The 19,205-nt window shown below is 35.5% G+C and overlaps 1 protein-coding gene across 2 annotated transcripts in view; it reads right to left on the reverse strand.

The window, feature by feature from the left end:
• The window catches only part of Cdc73 (cell division cycle 73), a 108,216-nt gene that overhangs the window by 20,926 nt on the left and 68,085 nt on the right, over positions 1–19,205 (reverse strand). For both annotated transcript variants that reach the window (XM_074048762.1, XM_020156198.2), the window contains exons 11-13: positions 11,270–11,327; positions 4,463–4,498; positions 4,096–4,183 (exon numbers count right to left, since the gene is read on the reverse strand). In XM_074048762.1, coding sequence (XP_073904863.1) covers positions 4,096–4,183; positions 4,463–4,498; positions 11,270–11,327 — 182 coding nt within the window. The remainder of the gene's footprint in view (positions 1–4,095; positions 4,184–4,462; positions 4,499–11,269; positions 11,328–19,205) is intronic.

Here is a 19,205-nt window from a genome sequence, read left to right on the forward strand (position 1 = left end):
GGTACAGTGCCTACCTAGCATGCATGGGACCCTGGGTTTGATCCCAGCACCAAAAAAAAAAAAAAGTGGCCCATCTAATTGCTTGGCCTCTCCATATTATGGCTAAAAAGAAAGACACTAAACTTAGTGATTTCTTTGCACTATAAATACTAGACTTGTAATAGATTGAGATAAACACTTCAAAGGTTCTGGAGAATAAAGACTGAAGGCAGAAATTCTCTTTTAACATTTTACAAACTTACTGTGAATATTTTACAACATCCAAACATATTTATAAAAAACATAAGCAGTTGTCAAATTACTAAATATTGTGAGAACTGTGTAACACCAAATTCACAAATCATAAAAAATTAAGAACTTTAACGACTACATGATCCAAAAATAAAAAAAGTGCAAAAAGCTCAATCAGGAGTAATAAAGCATCATATGAATGCAAGTCTAGTTCAAAGTGTAGACATGACCCTGTATTTCAACAAAGAAATTTAAAACTGGCAATAAATGCACTCACATTAATTACGGGTTGATAAAAGACACACAAAAATCCCCAAGTGTTTTATGTCAGGTACACAAGTCTCCCATTCTTCAATTTTTTCATTATGTTCCTTCTTCCTCGTTTATTTAATATCTATTATTATATAAACACTGTTTTAAGTAGTATAGCTACAAATACCAACAGAATAACAACCCCTTGTCTTTGAAGAAGTCACAATGTAGTTGGACACTAAAATACAACAACCAAAAAAAGCCAAATGGATATTTCAGACTGTAAGTGGTGAAAAACTACTTTTGGATATTGATTACAAAGTGGGAAGGAAATACATGAATGCTGATACCTTGAACATTTTTCAAAAGAAATGAATGTAGTCCGCATACGGTTTCAATGTGAAATGTTCAACATGGGCTCATGTGTTGAATGTTTGGTCCTGAGCTGGTGGCACTACTTTAAGGGGGGTCTGGAAACTTTAGGAGGTAGGACCTGGATGGAGGAAGTAAGTCACGGGGGCCTGCCTCTGAAGGTACACCTGGCCGCCAGCACTTTCCTTCCTCTCTCTGCTTCCTGCCCGTCATAAGGTGAATAGCCTCAGTCTGCATGCTCCCACCGCCCTAGCACATGGGGGCCAAGCAACCATGGAAGGAACCTCTGATGCTGTGAGATAAAATAAATCCTTCCTCCTTAGGTTGTTTATGCAAGGATACAAAACTAACACAAATCCATGTTGTACAGGTTTGACAATTTCAGTTATATTATCAAATCTATTCAAGAACTAGTCCAAAATTGTACTTCTTATTTACCCAGTTGTACATTATTTGAGGAATCTTGTTAGGTGGCAGGTTCAATCAGAAGACTCACATCTACTAAAACTTAACCACAAAAATACCTAATATAAAAATTTCTTCTTCCCATACTCATAGAAAAAAGATTCTTGAAAATTATCATCAGAAAGTGCTAAAAAAAAGTCTTAAGACAAATAAAACTTAACATATGTACTTCTATGTACCAGGTTACCTATGTTTTATAAAGAAAGCTAATTTAAATTGAAGGTACTTTTTAAAACTAAACTGTACATGTAGCAAAACCTGCAAGTATCGCAGCTTATTTTGCTTCTCATTTTTAATCAGTCGTAAGTTATATAAAACCAGTATGATTTTCTTCTTGGAGGGAGGTTGCTTTTATTTTCTTTCTTAAAGAATCATCATTGATTCTCTACTGAGAAAGAAGCAACAGCATTCACACTTTTCTTTCAGGTATTAATTATGTTCTGAATAAAAGTATTCTCCTAGTTACCACTAAAAATACTTAATAAGAACTTGTTGACATTAGACCTTTCAGATAACAAAATACACTGGTCAGCAGGAGACCTGATTTTATTTCTTGCTCTACAACTAACTACCAGAATTAAAATAAAAGGCCAAATAACCCTTGAGGTTCTTTTCTCTCTCTGTGTTTTCATTCAGGAGTAAGAGGGAGGGAGGAAGGAAGGGAGTCAAGCTAGATGTATTTTATAAACTTTCTAGGTCTCAAAATTGTTTAATATGTTCAAGCTATTTTTGATTAAGAAAAGCACTTGTATGTACATTCTCACTAACACCACATAATTTGTGAAAGTTGCTATGTAAAGCTCTCAGTGATTGGTATTTGTTGGGTTCTAATTTGATTTTCAGCCTGTTTGTAAGATGTGATTCAGGTATGTAAATTCTCAAAGGACATTTTATTTTTCAGTATACTTTGAACAATAAGGAATTGAAACTGGCTTTTATATTAAGTACTAGAACAAATTTAATTTCTTATCAGTTGCAATTAATGACCCTGACACACCAGTAACACCATTATGTGAGCTCCTAGAAGGTTGGGTTTGTGGTGTACTTGTCTACTTAAGTTTGCTTTTTAGTTAAATGAATAAACTCAACAACTTAAACAAATGAGTTATCACTAAATTAATCTGAATCGTGTAACTGAGGCATTAAGCATGACTGATCAGATAAAGATTGAAACCTATTTCTAATATTGACTGAATTCCAAACCCCAAGAATCTACTTATAGCTAAGCAGGCAAATGTTTTATGAAATACTTTGCATTTTAATACTCAGGTACAGCTCAAACTTACTTAGGAAGCATGAATTAAGAAACTTGCTGTGGCCTTAACAGATTAAGTCCACTGGTGTTGCAAGGAAGGAAAAGCATGTGTATTCAAGTGGTTTGTTTTTTACCATCCACACAAAGGGGCTGGAACTGGAATTTGAGAAAAGTCACACAATCAATGGAAGGAACAACTAAGGAAGAAAATGTTCCCAATCAAATGTCAAGGAAGCACATTCATCTTGATCTTGCTCTTCAGTGGTGGTAGAAATGGGCTGCTAGAAAATGCCAGCCAAGGCCCAACTCCAGTGTCACGAGGTTGATCTGAACTTGAATTTGTATTACCCTAAAAATGCCATAAATCCTTGAGTGGAGAATCTAACACAAAACCAACTTAAGGCTTTGGTTACTGTTGGAACATCTGGCAAAAGCAATCTGGAGAGCTCGCTCTGGAAGGGTATACCCTCAATCCAGGATCTCTTCAAAGAAACCTGTGCTAAGGTTAGTGAGCACCAGTCCACAGTCGTAACAAACATGAAGACCAACGCACCTGCTATGCAGTACAAATGGACAACTCGACAACGTCAGCTGGGGGTGCCACAGGAAAGTACCATACACTTGAAAACCTTACAGCAGAACACAGTAACCCCCCATTTAACACCTCTCTTAATCTCCCAAATGTTATGTATTTTGAGCGCTTCTATTTTCTTAACTTTGTATGACAAAAAGCATTGTGACAGAAGAAAAGTATCTTAAAACCCTACATCCCTCACCAGTGTTTAATGGAGTACATACTTAACAAACGGTACAACAGAGGGCAAAAAAATCAGAAAAAAACTCATTTTTGCCATGCTGACTCTTATAGACTTGACAGCATTCTGAAAAATCACTTAAGCATGACTCATTATGAGTGGTACACCTATTTACAGTCAATAAGATAAAGAGAAATGCTACTGGAAAATGTGAAGTACTTAAATTTTAAGCCTGAAGTTGGTTGCCAAGGGGAGATTTATTTTGTACCCATTTCCGTGATGCCAAATTGTAACTGAACTGACTTTAAAAAGGAAACTAGGAGCAGACATTAAAAACTTCAAAAAACTAAGCACCTATCAATGGACAAAGGGCATAGGTTTTATTTTCACTCTGCCAACTTTATTGCTGCCTAGGCTAAATAACTATGCACCCCACTTGCCCATCTCCTTGCCCAAGGTATGCACGCATCTAACGCAGAGAAAAAAAATTAAACCTGTTTTAAAACTCAAGCTCTTCAGGGAAAAAAAACAATTCATCTTAAAAGTTAACAGAATAATATTCTTTCCTCAGACTTTAGCCACAGGTTCCTGTAACTTTCTGTAAAGGATCCAGATATAGAAGAGTGTACTGTTTTGAAAAATTATCCTTTAGCTCTCTGTTAAATAAAATTTTGTTTTCTCCAAATAAGCTATCGTGAACCGAGTAACAACTACTTCTCAGTGACATCTCAGCATCCTGTAAAAAAAGTTGAACGCATTGCTTACTTCAGATCCTGCAGAAGGTCTTTTGCATTGAGCATGGTTATTAAAGAAGTTGTAGCTGCAGGAATGATGATAATAGGCGTTCGTGATCCTGTAAGACAAAATTTTAAAGACAGCAAATATATAATTAGAAGAAGAAATTGTACTTTCTTTACGAAAAATGAAAAGTTTTAAAATCTGTAACTTAATTTTTTTTGCATTAGCAATAATAAAATATTCAGTAATCAGTGTGGCTTCAGCACAGATTAATTGAGACAGATATAAGCACATCCATTCATATGGCTACACAGGCATATGAGCTCTGGCTTTGTAGCCTCGTCCTCTCAATGCTGCTTCTTAAGTAACTTTAAAATCATGGGCATGATCTCACCTTTTTTCTGATTTGGGGGAGGTCTTGCTTGAGAAACTATAAGGAAAAAAATCACAATTGAGTGTCACAAAAAAATTCTTATTTTCAAATTTATAATGAAAGCTTAAAAATTACTGGTATTGACATGACTAGCTATAAAATTAAAAACACACAAAACATCTATTTCTGTGCTTCATAAATATATTAAAATGTCTTAGCATTACTTAAGGATGTGCTGTTGCAAGAAAAGTGACTATATTACATTGTCATGTACTGTCGTGTTCATGGGTGTGCAGGTCTGGGAAAGGAAGAAAATCGCTGAATAACACACTGCTGACCACTGTCATCTATGTGTAAGACAGTACTACAAGAGCATGCAGCACTGCAGGAAAGGATAAAGGAAGGAAAAATGTACTTAACTATTTTAGAGGAAAGAGAAAAGCCTTATTGGGAGCTAAGCTCTAAAATAGTTCTTTTTCTTTCACTTCAAAAAAAAAGTAATTAAGAAAGGAACTGACCATTAAAAGCAAGGAATCAAACAGAGGTCTGTATTATCTAGAAATGACCTTATCAATAATTATAAGTGATATTATAAATAATATTATAGCTATATTAATTGATATTATTTAATAATATAGTAATTGTGTTGATAATATGACACTAATGTTAATTTTAATTAATTGTGCTTGTGTGAGGAAACAAATATGCATCCAGTTATACTAGTTTTATACATGACAGGCTTTATAATGTGTAGAAATATTTGTTAGCACAATGACAATTCCTGATGAACATTAGGATGGAAAGTACTGCATGTTCACTTTCAGTATTATTTATCCATATAATAAAATTTTATTATATACCCACACTGGAGTTTTTGTTTTTTAAAATCACAAAAATAAAAAATTAGAAGATTTAAAATTCTTAATTCACTCTACATGATGCTTTAATGGAGAACATAAGATAATAAACATTTGTCAAAAGACCACAGAACTTCACAGCACAATGAATAAACAGTGACATATGCACAACTTTAAAAAAATCATTTAGGAGAGCAAAATGTCTTAGGACAGAGTGTAGAATGTGACTTGAAAAGCTAAATGTATTATAGCTATGTAAAACAAGGTCATTGAAAAAAGGGGAAATGAGGTCGTAACAGAAGCAAAACCGGAAATTCGTGAAGTCTATAAGGCAAAAGGAAAGGTACCTAAGAATTGTAATCTAGCTGATACAGCTGTTACACATGGAAATATGGCTTAACAATTCTGAAACCACTGTGTATATGTATAGTGAGTATATAAATATATGTGCATATTGGAATTAAATAAGCTTACTGGTGGATTAGAGGAGAAAAATTCTAATTCAGTGTCAGTTCTTAGAAACAGATATCATCTTTAAACATTTTTGGAGTATGTTCCATTTTAAAGGCAGCAAACATGCTACATTTTAACCAATTCTTCGTATTCTTCTGTCTAGCTAGTTCGATTGTGATCTTTCCAGTCATACAAAGACACATTCACACACACCCATGTTTATTATTGTCATCTCATCTTTTCTCTTGCTGAGAAAAAAACATTAAAAGCTTCCTTAAAACATTTTTAGAAACAGAGCTCACAGATAAACCTAATTAGCTAGATGGTGAAGTCTGGAATATAACACTACTTAAGTAAATACTTCCTATTTGTTGGAGGACAAAAGAATGACATGAATAAACAGAAGGTATGAATGTGACTAAAGAAAATGGCAAGGAATGGGGAAGGAGGGAAGAAGCAAAGGAAGGGGAGATCTCAGTGTCATTTCAGTCAGAATTCCTTTTTTCTTTTTGTGGTGAGGAAGTCCAAAAATCAATTCAGGAATTTAGGGAAATATTTGTTAAAATAAAGGCTCAGAAGACTGAATGTAAGAAAAAGGCAAAATATAAATGCCCACACATACTAAAAAGTAACTACAAAGGAATATTAGCAGGCCCCGTATATAAGTAAGGCCAGGACTGTGATACACATACTAAAAAGCCTGACATAAAGGAGGGCGGGGTGATAAGGAGTGTGTATAGCAGAGTGATCAGTACCAAGAGCCTGTACTGAGATGATTTAAATTCACATCCCCATTTGCCAGTGCCATGGCAAATTACACTGGTAAGTTAATTAACTCTGCTCAGCCTCAGTGTCCTCCACTGTAAAACAGAGATGATGGCTTGCACACGCTGATACTGGTATGAGGATTTTAAAAAGTGAAGTGTATTAAGTCCTTACTGATCTCTGCAGCTATGCTGCTGCTTCCACTTCACAACTTTAGCAAATGCAATGACTGCCAACTTGCAAGCCAAGAAAGGGACATGAGAAAAAGCACTACTGTTGCTTTGCTTAACTTGAAATGATTATACTCTACATTTATTCAGAGGCTTGTACAAGGCACTCTACTTACATTATTATTAAAAGGCAAATAAAAGGATACTTAAATCTTGCCCTCCAGGAAGTGTTGGTAAAGTACAAAAGCCAGATCATAAACAAATACACAAATCTGAACATCAAGTGTATACACCAAGAAAAGTGTCCTTTAGATAAAATATTTAGAAAAGGTCTCCTGAAGAAAGTGACATTCAAGCTGGAATTTGAAGGATGAAAAGGAGGCAACTTGCAAAGAACAAGTAGGCGAACCATTCACAGAAATGCTTGCAAAGGAGAAAGGCAGGAAGATTGCTGTGCTTCTGGAACTGAAACAAGGCAAATATGTAAACCATGGAGAAGACAGAAAGAAAGAATGGCCAGAGACGAGACTCAGAGTATATATAGGAACCATTCCACACAGACTTTTATGTAATGTCACATACATAGACATATACATGCATTTTTTTTTTCTGTTGTGATGGGGTTTATGTTGTTCAGGTTGGTCTGTAATTCCTGGACTCAAGTGACCCTCCCACCTCCAAGGAGCTGGTACTACAGGTACGTGATACCATGTGTGGCTTAAATTGGGTGTTTGGTTTGGTTTTGGTTTTTTGGTACTAACAGTGGTTTCAGGGGGATTTTTTGTTTTTATTTTTTTCACCTGGAAGTACTGGGATTTGAACTTGGTGTCTCCACCATTTGAGTCATGCACCCATCCCTTTTCACTTTTATTTTCCATAGGATCTCATGCTTTTGCTTGGGACCACAATCCTCCTACCTATGCCTCCCATACAGCTGGGAATATAGATGTGAATGACCACACCTGGCCCCTAAGTTTGGATTTGAGTCCTGTAACTTTAAAGTTAGAAAGTGACATGATTTCATTTTTGTATCACACCTTCTGCAAAAGAAAAATAATTCAGACAAGGTATCAAAAGGAGGACAAAGTGTGAAAGCAAAAGTTCAGTTAGGACTATTACAGCAGTCCATAATGGTGGTCCTCAAGTGTGAAGCTTAAGGGTTTTTTAATGCTGCCTGAAAAAAGGCGAATTGCTAAAAAGATGACTGTGTACTTTTGTACTATTTCATCCTTAATTTCTATATGAATCTTGTTGAGGACCAGAAACAAAAAGGCAACAGAATGACATTAGTCTGCTGAGCAATTTAAGATGTTGTGGTCTAGACAAATAATGGTCTTCAGCTGGGGTGGTGGAGATAAAGCAAAACTGGAAGCAGAGATACAGAAAAGTAAGTCTGACAGATTAGGAAAGAAGAAAATACGAAGAACGAAGAATGTTGATGGTGGCACTGCTTATATATAAAGAAGCATAAAAGTATCGAGCAAAAGATCAGAAAAATTTGTTTTGAAAAGCTTTACAATGCCTATGTCATATCTAAATTAGAACAGATAGTTAATACAGTGAACAAATCAGAGATGAGATGTCTAACTGAAGATATAAATTTGGAAATTAGCACATAGACTTATAAGAAATGCAACCAGCACATAAGGTTATAAGCTGAATGACTGAATAGCATGGGAACTATATATAAAATAGATGGAGCAAACTTTTTCAATCACACATGAGCAATATCAAGGAAACAGACTAGAGCCACAGGCCATCTACTCACTGCTGAAGATCTACTAACTAGAAGTTTGGAATTAAAGCCAGAAAATATAGATAATGCACACATTAGAAACCAGGGTGAGGAAAGACAGGACATGTGCAAGAGAGTAAATCAGGCTACAGGAAGGAAATGATAGTGAGGACTACAGCTCATCAAGACTTGTATTTCTGAATCCAGGAAAAGGTGTCCACTGTTATTACACCCCCAAAGAAATTCCTTAAGTTTGATATTTTAGAGGTTTTAAGTGTTTAAATATAAATATTTTAAAATACTAAATTTAGGGCTGGTGGAGTAACTCAAGTGGTAAAGCACCTGCCTAGCATGTGTGAGGCCCTGAGTTCAAACTCCAGGACCACCACCAAAAAATATATATATTTTTTTAAAAGAACTTGCTTGGCACAATACAAATATCTGACAGAAAGATAAAATGCTCAAAAATGGAATTCCTTTCTTGAGGCATCTCACCTAAGGAAAAAACTAGTCTGATCCCCATTTCCAAATGATCCATCTCTATCTAACAAATAAATAGTATAATTCTATAATCCCTCATCTACTACATATTACAGTGCCAGGTATATTTAGGGTATTTGTTTTTTACTTAGATTTTAAAAGATCGTGATATAACTGAACATGTCAAATAAACTATTCCTTCAAAACTGGGCAGTACTCCATCAGCAAATATATTTAACATTTATGCAGCAAAACTAAAGTCAAAAAAAAAAACCTAAAGTCAAGATTTCAAACTACAACATTCATTAAAATAGGTCCTTTTTGTCAAATGAGTGCAAAAAACTCAGCTCCTTTTAGAATGGTAGGCAAGAACTATGGTTACATGGGTGTGGAGAAGTAAATGAAAGAAGAGAAGAGAATTCCCATGGAAGAGCATCTGAGAATTTAGGAGGCATTTGTGCAGACTAATTTCCACCTTTGCAGTGCACGTTGGCAGAGTGAGAAAGCACGATAGGATATTACAAAGTGAGAAGGCTGAGAATCCCTTACTTTACACATGGTTATTCTCAAGATCACATCAGAACCTAACCCCTCCCTTAACTTCATCTTACCACACCACACACCTACATTTGAGCAACGATTTTAGATACCAGTGCCTTCCTTCCCTGCTCCTCTCCTTTGATTTTGAGAAAATGTGAAATGGAGACAACTTTAAGTCATGGGCACACAAAACTAGATCAGAATCCTCAGGTAGGGATTTTTTTTTTTTTTTGACCTTGTATGTCATTTCTGAATTTCTCACTGATCTTCATTAGAATGACAAGCCATAACCCCCTACCCATCCCTCCCTTCCAAGAACAATTCTGGGGCTGTGCTTCAACTGCTTCCACAAATACTACTGTACTCATAGGAAGTATTCTTTGGACCCAACCCTATCTGCTCATCCCAGTTTCCTTCACTTTTTTCTTCCTTCCTGAAAAGTACTCCTTTAGCTCCTCCTACTTCCTGGCAAAGAGCCTAGGTACATGAAAGGTATTTTAATAACATCTGTTGAATTCAGCTGTTCTTCCTTATATTCTCACAACAGCTTTTGATGTAGTCATCACTACTTAAAATGGCCCTGACACCTGAAATAAGCTACATCCAATTGCAACTATAACATGGGTGAGGGACCTCTTCTCTCAGAGAGAGAGAGACAGAGAGAGGAAGGTAGGGAAGGAGAGAGACTCTACTAGCCATGTCTAAGGGGGTATGAAACCACAACACAGTGAAATTGCCTGCAAAGTCACTCCAGTAAGTCTCACATAATCTTAATATGACACTTTCACAGTGCTTCCAGAAATATTTAGTATTTACAATCTACGTAATTTTAGAAGTTGCCTGTGTGGCAACATATAATGAAAACAAGATATCCAAATCTGCACTGCTGCTACTGCTATCACCCAGATAAATTCTTGCCCATGCCTTTCCAATCTTTTTCATTTTGTTCAGTCACTTTGAACAGCACTGAAGTTACACTAAATGGAAAAAAATTAAACACCAAAAGTGGATATAGTATTGACATCTACATGCATCTATAAAGACCATTCTTTGTAGGTATGAGGAGGAGGGGGAAATCTTTCCAAAGTAACTTTATTACTACCCTTCCTTAATGAATTTTAAAAAGTTATTTGTTTTATGTGCTCAATAACACGTGTCTGAAATTCTAAACACCAAAGCCACACATCCATCTATTAAGATTATGATACTAACACACCTATAGTAAAAAAAATTTACATTTGCACATACTATTATGAGTCTAGGATAAAGAATTGGTGAGAAAAGGAATTACACATAGACAGCCATTCAAAACACTTTCAAAAACTCTTAGCCAAAACAAAGTAATCCTCTTAAAAGTTTTCTGAACGCTTACCTACAGCCACTTATTCAAGTAAGTATCCGAGTGGTATAACTTTAAGTCATTATGAGAAAGCACAGTGCTATAAAACCTATGTTACTGCCAAACAGTGCTACATAATCTATTTTATCAATAACTTTTACATCAAATTGGGGGAAATACTACTTTAGTAAAGAATATTATAAAATCCAATCAAGCTTTGAAACACACTGTATGAAAATAAATGATTCAGCATGCTTTTCATTTTAGCTTCTTTATGTTTTTCTATTAAGAATATAAAGATTTGGTAACAGTGCTGACCAAAGTTTAGCAATCACCATATGTATATTATCAGTTTTGAGAGCTGCTTAAGCAACTTTGATAGTCAATTTAAAGAAAAATGACCTTTCATGATTCTAAGTAAAATTTCAGTTTCTTCAGACACTATTATCATCTGTAAGAAAAACAAAAACCACCATTTTATCTTTTTACCTGGTCTTGGTACTGGCTGTGCTGCAGGAGTTTGAGTCTTTCGGGCAGATGCACCTTCCTTTAAAAGAATAAAAATTGATGTGTGACATCAAAGTTCTTTACATAATAAACATTTTGATCACTACACAGAAATCTCATATTGCTCTTTTGTCCAGTCATTCAATCAAACCCTAGGAATATGGAAGATTTATTTAAAAAAAAAAAAAAACACCTCTATCTTTCATATAATTAGTTATGAGGTACAATAAGAGAGATCTTTAGTAGAATATAAATTTCACTTGTCACCATGAACCAGTTACTGTAACGATGTTTTTAATGATTTGCTTAATTACTAACAACTGCTATTATTTTAAAATCAAGTCAAACTTTCTCCTCTAAACAATTCTAGAGTGAATACATGATAAGTGACCTCATGTTAGAAAGATATAAACAATGTTATTTTGGAGTGCATTTTAAGAACACAGAACAATTTTGAACAAATAAATGCCTTTAAAATATTCAGGAAAAATATTCTGGTAACTATGAGATGTTATGTGTTTGTTATATCTGAATTATGAGCAAATAAGAATACATTAAACACTAAGCAAATCTCAGCTAATGGCTGAGCATGTGATATGTCCAAGAAAACATGCTAAGTGCTGAAGTACATCAATTATATACTCAGGAATAGACGCCTCTGGAATATTTAAGATACTAAAAAGATGCCTACCTTTAATGCAACAGCTTCAATCATACACATAGAAAGCAGTAATGTACATTTCACAACTATTAATCTGTGGAGATTCTATTCTAGTTGTACTCAACAGAAGGAAATTTGACAAATATCAGGATGAGGTACACAAACATAATAAAAATCACTATTAGCATCACAAGAAATATTTCCAAAAAAAATTACCAAAAAAATGTTTAATTATGTTACATTCTCTTCAAAAACTGAGATTTTTTTACATGGTAAAATCATTTGGAATAACAGGTTACATCACAGCATTTTTAAAAAACTATAAAAATTAGTAGCAACAGAGAAAATGTTTTCACTTTTAATACAATGGTATTCCTATCATCCAGTCAGAATATCACATAAACTATTATTGAAAGAAGCAACAGCCAGCAGTAATTAGCAAAAACTCCTTGAAGAGGGAAAAAAATAAAGCATCTGAGGATAGCAAAATATCCTTTTGCAAGACACTCATGCATTTATTGAGTTTATTGTACTTAACACTGAGTTATTCTGGGTGCTGACTTCATGGATGTATTCATTCTGTGAAAACTCATCAGGCTTACTTATAATCATATTTCTCCAAGTAAATTACACTCAAGAAAAATTAAATGTAAAACAAGGTGAGTTGTCATTAAAGTGAACATCACGACAAGGTAGAACATTTTCTAGTTATATTTGTCTCTAAGGTCACACTGGAGGACCTGGTTTTAGTCTTCTTTGTAATCCCAGTGTCTACAGCGTAACAGGCATTGAACAAATGTTGACCAAACTGAATCCAGTTAAAAAACAAAAGAAATCAGCTGGGCGCTGGTGACTCACACCTGTAAATCCTGGTGACTCAGGAGGTAGTGATAAGGATCACGGTTCGAAGACAGCCCAGGCAAATAGTTCGTGAGACCCTCTCAAAAATACCCATCTAAAAAAAGTGCGGGGGGGGGAAGGGACTGGTGGAGTGGCTCAAGGTGTAGGCCCTGAATTCAAGCCATAGTACCACAAAAAAAAAAAAAAAAAGAAAAAAGAAAAAAAAAATCAGAAACCAATGAGGATAAACCAGGAAGTCGGGTTAGACTCACTGACGATCACCTCCCTTGATTCATGAAGAAAACTCCTAAGCAGACAGTCAGAGTAAGCACAAAATTCAAGAAAAGGATAGACTACTACCTCCCTTTTGAAAGCTACTATCTAGCTCTAGTACCCTGCAAGGAATACTTTACCCCAACCACTCTTCATTACATATGTCATTAAAATTCCCCATCTCACCACTCTACACACTCCACATACACATTTTGGCCTCATTTACTTAAGTTAAATGTCTGTCAGTTGCCAACAAGATTTTTTATCTAATGTTGTCTTCTTGGATGTAGGAAATTTTGAGATGTCCAAGTCACTATAATTTTGCTTAATTTTGGAGTCAGCATATACACACGCACCCAGACATGCACAGTTAAACAGCTATAATTCAATAACAGACTATGGACTTCTTGAGACAACCCTGAAAAGATCACTAGCAATCATGCTGTTAGTTTACAGCCATTTCTAGGACTCTCTAGATAACACTAATAGCTAAAAGCACATTCACTTTTCAACTCTACTACTTTGAAATAAAGTATGTAAGCCATTGCCTGAGGAGCCCCAGAAACCATATAACCAATCCCATCAACTACCTTAAAGACAAAAAGGTGAAGCAGTTTCAAAACCTACACAGCAGTATATCCACATATATTAAGAAACACAAATTACTGCAAATTTGGCAGTAATATGGAATAGACTGATAGTGCTTTATTTTCCAATATACTTAGACTGAAAGAAAAAAATATCACCCAGTCAGGAAAAAAGAAAAGGTATCAGCACAAAAACAGTCAAAAGAGCTGACAAGTTGTGTTAAGTAGAGGGGAAAACCTGCTTTTTCTTGAAAAGAAAAAAAAAACACCAACACAAACAGTAAAAAAGAAAAAAACCCATATGTACCCAATGCTTGCTAACACAGAAAACAGTTAATATACATATAAAGCACAGTGCTCACTCCCTTTAAACATGCAGATATAGGGCTCTGGATTTTGATAAGTAATCTTCTGGCCAGGCACTGGAGGCTCATGCCTGTAATCCCAGCTACTTAGAGGACAGAGATCAGGAGAATCATGGTTCAAAGCCAGCCCAGGCAAATAGTTCACAAGAGCCTATTTGAAAATATCCAACACAAAAAAGGGCTGGTGAGGTCAATTAAGTGGTAAAGCACTTGCGTAGCAAGCATGAGGCCCTGAATTCAAACCCCAATAGTGGTAAATAAACAGCTTTCTTTCTTTCCTATGTCCAATAACTGTCTCCAGATAAGAAACTACTTACATGTCTGGGCCACGTTCTCTCTCATTGCCCAACCTCAAAACGACTGAGTGTAGATGTTATACCTAATTTACAGATGAAAACTATTAAGCTAAAAATCCAAGTAACTTGTCCCAGGACACACAACCACCAAGTACAAAACAAGCCTAAGCCTTTTGCATTGCAAAGTCTATACTCCTAACCACTACACTCCACTGGTAGCCTCTCCTTTGAACACTTCCTTCCCTCAGCAATCTTTAGTTTCTCTCTTGCATTTTTCCTCCTCACACAATCCAATGTTTCTCCCCTGTGACCTCTCAACATTCCTTACAGATCTCTACCAAATCTCTCATGTCTTAGTCCATTTCTTAGTACTAAGAAATTCCCAGTACTGAAGGTAAGGAAGTCCAGGACAAGGCAGCAGAATCCCTGGGGCCTGATAAGGATGCTCCAATTCCACGTCAGTGTCCTCATGTGGAGGTGGGCAGGCAGGCAAAAGGGGTCTGAGCTACTTCCCTCCAGGCCTTTTATAGACACAAATTTGTTCCTGAAGGCAGAGTCCTTATGACTTAATGATTTTCCCAAAGGCAGACCTCTTAAAGTCATATGAATTTTTTGGATACCACTTCACTATGGTATATAATTACCTATTGTTTGCTTCCCACACCAGAGTGTAAGCTGCTTGACCTCAGGAACTATTATAAATGCAGCTGCTAATCAGTATAAACCAGGTAAGACACATCCATTTGCCTTACAATTTCCACCCATTATCATTATATTTAATAAACTACTTTTATCTTTTGAATGAAGGTGGCAAAAATACACAGGATTATAACATGAATTAAACAGCATCCATTCATCTACATACATTTATCAAGACTGTTCCCGAACCAAATAAGAAACCACAAATGCAGCAGCAGGACTGGAGATGTGGCTCAAGTGGTAGAGCAAGTACAAGGCCCTGAGTTCAAACCCCCCTGCGCGTGTGCACACGCGCGCACACGCACACACACACACACACACACACACACACACACACACACACGAAGAGTGAAGTAATAAGAACAAAAACAGAGTAATCTGTCTCTCATGATGCTTGCAGTCCAATGAAGGAAACGGGTGATGAACGAACGTTTACATTATAAATACAGTAATTAGTCGCTTTCCATATGGTCATGTGTGTTTGTGTATGCTCATGTGTATATGTTCACTTGGGTGACCAAAACAAGGACAAATAATTGCTAAACCATCTTTCCAATAGAGAAACATACTCTGTATAAGAATAAGACTTAGCAAACTAAATTCAAAAGCATATTAAAAGGATTATATACCACGAATTGGGATTTACTCCTAGAAAGGGTGTTCCAACATACAAAAACCAATCAAAGTAGTATAAAACAACACATTAACAAAATAAAGGGAAAAAACCCTCATGACCTTCTCAACTGGTACAAAAAAAGCATGTCACAGAATACCCTTTCACGATTTAAAACCAAACAAAAATATATCCAAGAAATAGGAATAGAAGAAAATGTCCTCAACATAATCATGGTTATTTATGAAAAAGCTCATAGTTAAATCACATTCAATGGTGAAAACCTGGATGCTTTTTCTCCTGTGACTGAGAACTTTTGCCACTTCTCTCCAACATACTATTGGTAGGACTAGCCAGAACAATTAGGAAAAAGAAATAAAATTAGGAAGAAATAAAATTGTCTGTTTGCAGATGACAGGATTTATATGTAAAAAACCTTAGCGTTTATATACACACACACCATTTGTTACAATGAACAAATTCAGCAATGTTCCAGGATACAAAAATCAACACACAAAAACCAGTGTATTTCTACTAATAATGAACAGTCTGAAAGTAAGTTAAGAAAACAATACCATTAACAATAGCATTAAAATAATAAAGCAAAACTTTTGGACACTAAAATTTATAAAACATTGCTGAAAGAAAGACATAAGTAACTAGAAACACATCTGTGCACCTGGACTAGGAGAATTAATATTGTTCAGATTTCTGCACTTCCTGAAATGACCTACAAAGTTAGTCAAGGTTAATTTTGATTCCTACCAAAATCCCAATGGCTTACCAGAAACAGAAAAACCCAACCTAAAATTCACATGAAATTTCAAGGGATTCCAAATAACTAATCCTGGAAAAGAAGATCAAAGTTGGAAGACTCAAGCTTCCTAATTTCAAAACTTACTACAAAAGCTACAGTAATTAAAACAGTGTGGTACTGTCATAAAAGACATACATGTAGAGCAATGAAACAAATAGAAAGCCCCAAAATAAATTCACGCATATATGGCCATCTGGATGTTAACATGCAAAAGAATGAAGCTGGAACACTACCTTATACCATAAATAAAATTTAATTCAAACAATTATCAAAGGCCTAAATTTTAGAGTTAAAACCATAAAACTCAAAGAAAAAAGCTTCACAACATTGGGTTTGGCACTGATTTCTTGAACATGAAATCAAAACACAGGCAACAAACAAAAAGTAAATAAACTAGACTGTGTAATTAAAAACTTCTGTACATCATAGAGCACTATCAACACAGCTGAAAAGGAAACTCAGGAGAAAGTATTTGCAAATCATGTATCTGATTAGAAATTAATGCACAGAATATGTAAAGAATTTATACAACTCAGTAACTTCCCAAATAACTTGACTCAAATATGGCCAAAGGATCTGAATAGGCGTTTTTCCAAAGAGTATATACAAATGGGCAAAGCACATTAAAATATGTCTATCATCACTACTCTTTAGAGAAGTGCAAACCAAAAACCATGGGACACCATGTCAAATCCATTAAGATGGTTACTGTCAAACACAATAACAACAAAAAGTGACACCAGAAAATAACAAATACAGATGAGAAACTGGAGCACATATGCAAAGCAGGAAAGAACGTAAAATGTCCTAGCATGCAATGTGTCAGCTATTGAGTATATCAGTTCAAAATACTGAACACAGAATTACCAAGACTCAGCAATTCTACTTTTGAGTTCCTAACAAAAGGAATTGAAAGCTGGGACTTGAACAGGTTCACTAATGTATGTAGCAAATTTATTCACAGTAGGCAAAGAGTGAAACCAACCCAAACGTTAGCATTCACGGATGAAGCATAAACAAACTCAGAGCATATTCCCTTTGCTCAGAAGTGCTGCACCATACCTACAAGTGACAATCATAAGAACTGAATTTACCCAATGAGATTCTGTCCCTAAAGTCTGAAAGCCATACTGAGATAGGCAGATACTGTCTACATGGAGCCTTTGAATTACATACAGAGCCTTGCTTATTTTGCTATGTGCACAAAGGGCCAGAAACCTCAGTACAGGTCAGAAAACGTGATGAGTAATCACGGAGCACCTCAGAGAAACAAACAGAAGTTTATTTAAGCTGGGGTGAGTAGGTTTCTGAGAGTTGAAATACAAAATGCCTAAAGTATTTTAATCTCAATGGAAGAAAAAGAAATATTCTATTCATATCCAAATCTACTCAAAGTAATTAAAACTTTGACCTGGGAGTATAATATTCATTTTCTTCATACTCACAGACAAAACTGCAATACACTGTGCCAATCAGCAACAGTATAAAGAAGCAAGATATTCATTGATTAAAAACCTAAATTAATACCAGTTTTCCATTCTTCATTCAAAATGCTTTCTTGCCTGAAAATTAAACTGGTTTAACAGTGAATGATTCACACAAAAAGAGAAAGAAGTATAAATAAACTTAGATTAAAAATTGTTTTTCAAAAGGTATAGGGAACTAGATGTAATCCTAGCTACTTAGGAGGCAGATAGAGAGGATCTCAAGACCTCATCTCCAAAATAATCAGGGAAAAATGGACTGGAGATATAGCTCAAACAGTAGAATGCCTGCCAAGTGCAAAGCCCTGAGTTCAAATTTCAGTCCCACCCCCCCATCCAAAACAAGTATAGGGGAACCATAGAAATAATCTCCATGGATTCACTAAACATATTCTAAAATATCTGGCCATGCTAGGACAGTTTTTACATGTATCACTGAGCTAAGAGGGATTACAGGTGGGAGGACAATGGTCCTAGGCTGGTCTGGGGCAAAACCATTAGACTCTTATCTGGAAAATAACCTATAAGCAAAAGGGCTAGGTAGGGTATAGCTCAAATGGTAGAGTGCTTGCCTATCAAAAGTCAAGTCGCAGTACCACCCAAAAAAGAACTGTAATTACCAACAATCCAAAGCATGTACGTTTGTATATAGGTCTCTTATAATAGTAAAGTCTATAATCATTTCACGTCTTCTGGGACAAATGAACGATTCTTTTATATGAGGTTTAATAAAAGCACTATCTTTCGTCACTTAAAACTGACAGGAATATTTTTACAGTACCAGGGGTTAGGGAGATGATCCACAGAATGCTTTATGTAGCTTAATGGGTCCAAGAATTAAAACAACAAACACATGGATGGAACAAGAAGCAGTATTAACCAATACAAAGAAACTTGAGTTAGAACTCTTGAGTTCTAAGTTCTACCTTTGGCTTTACCACAGTTAAGTGTGGACCTTTAAAAAAAATCATAACCACTCAGGGGTATAGTTACCTCATTTGTAAAATGAAGAAAATAGCTTTTCCAATGACCTCAAAGGTCCAAATGTGCTCTGACTCCATTTTTCTAATATAAATAATAACTTTTCCCTGGAAAAATACCATTACAGTTCCATCTTAAAGTTATTAATGGATTAAATCTAAAGACATAATCCAATATGGGTTTCTTCAAAGATAGTGTAATGGAATAATCATATAAATGTATTCTTTTTTTCCATGTAAATAAAAACACAGTACTCCCCTGCCTAGTTCCCTCCACCAAAAGTATGTTTTCAAAGTAGGTAT

This window comes from Castor canadensis, chromosome 11 (genome assembly GCF_047511655.1).
Source record: "Castor canadensis chromosome 11, mCasCan1.hap1v2, whole genome shotgun sequence".
Classification (NCBI taxonomy): domain Eukaryota; kingdom Metazoa; phylum Chordata; class Mammalia; order Rodentia; family Castoridae; genus Castor; species Castor canadensis.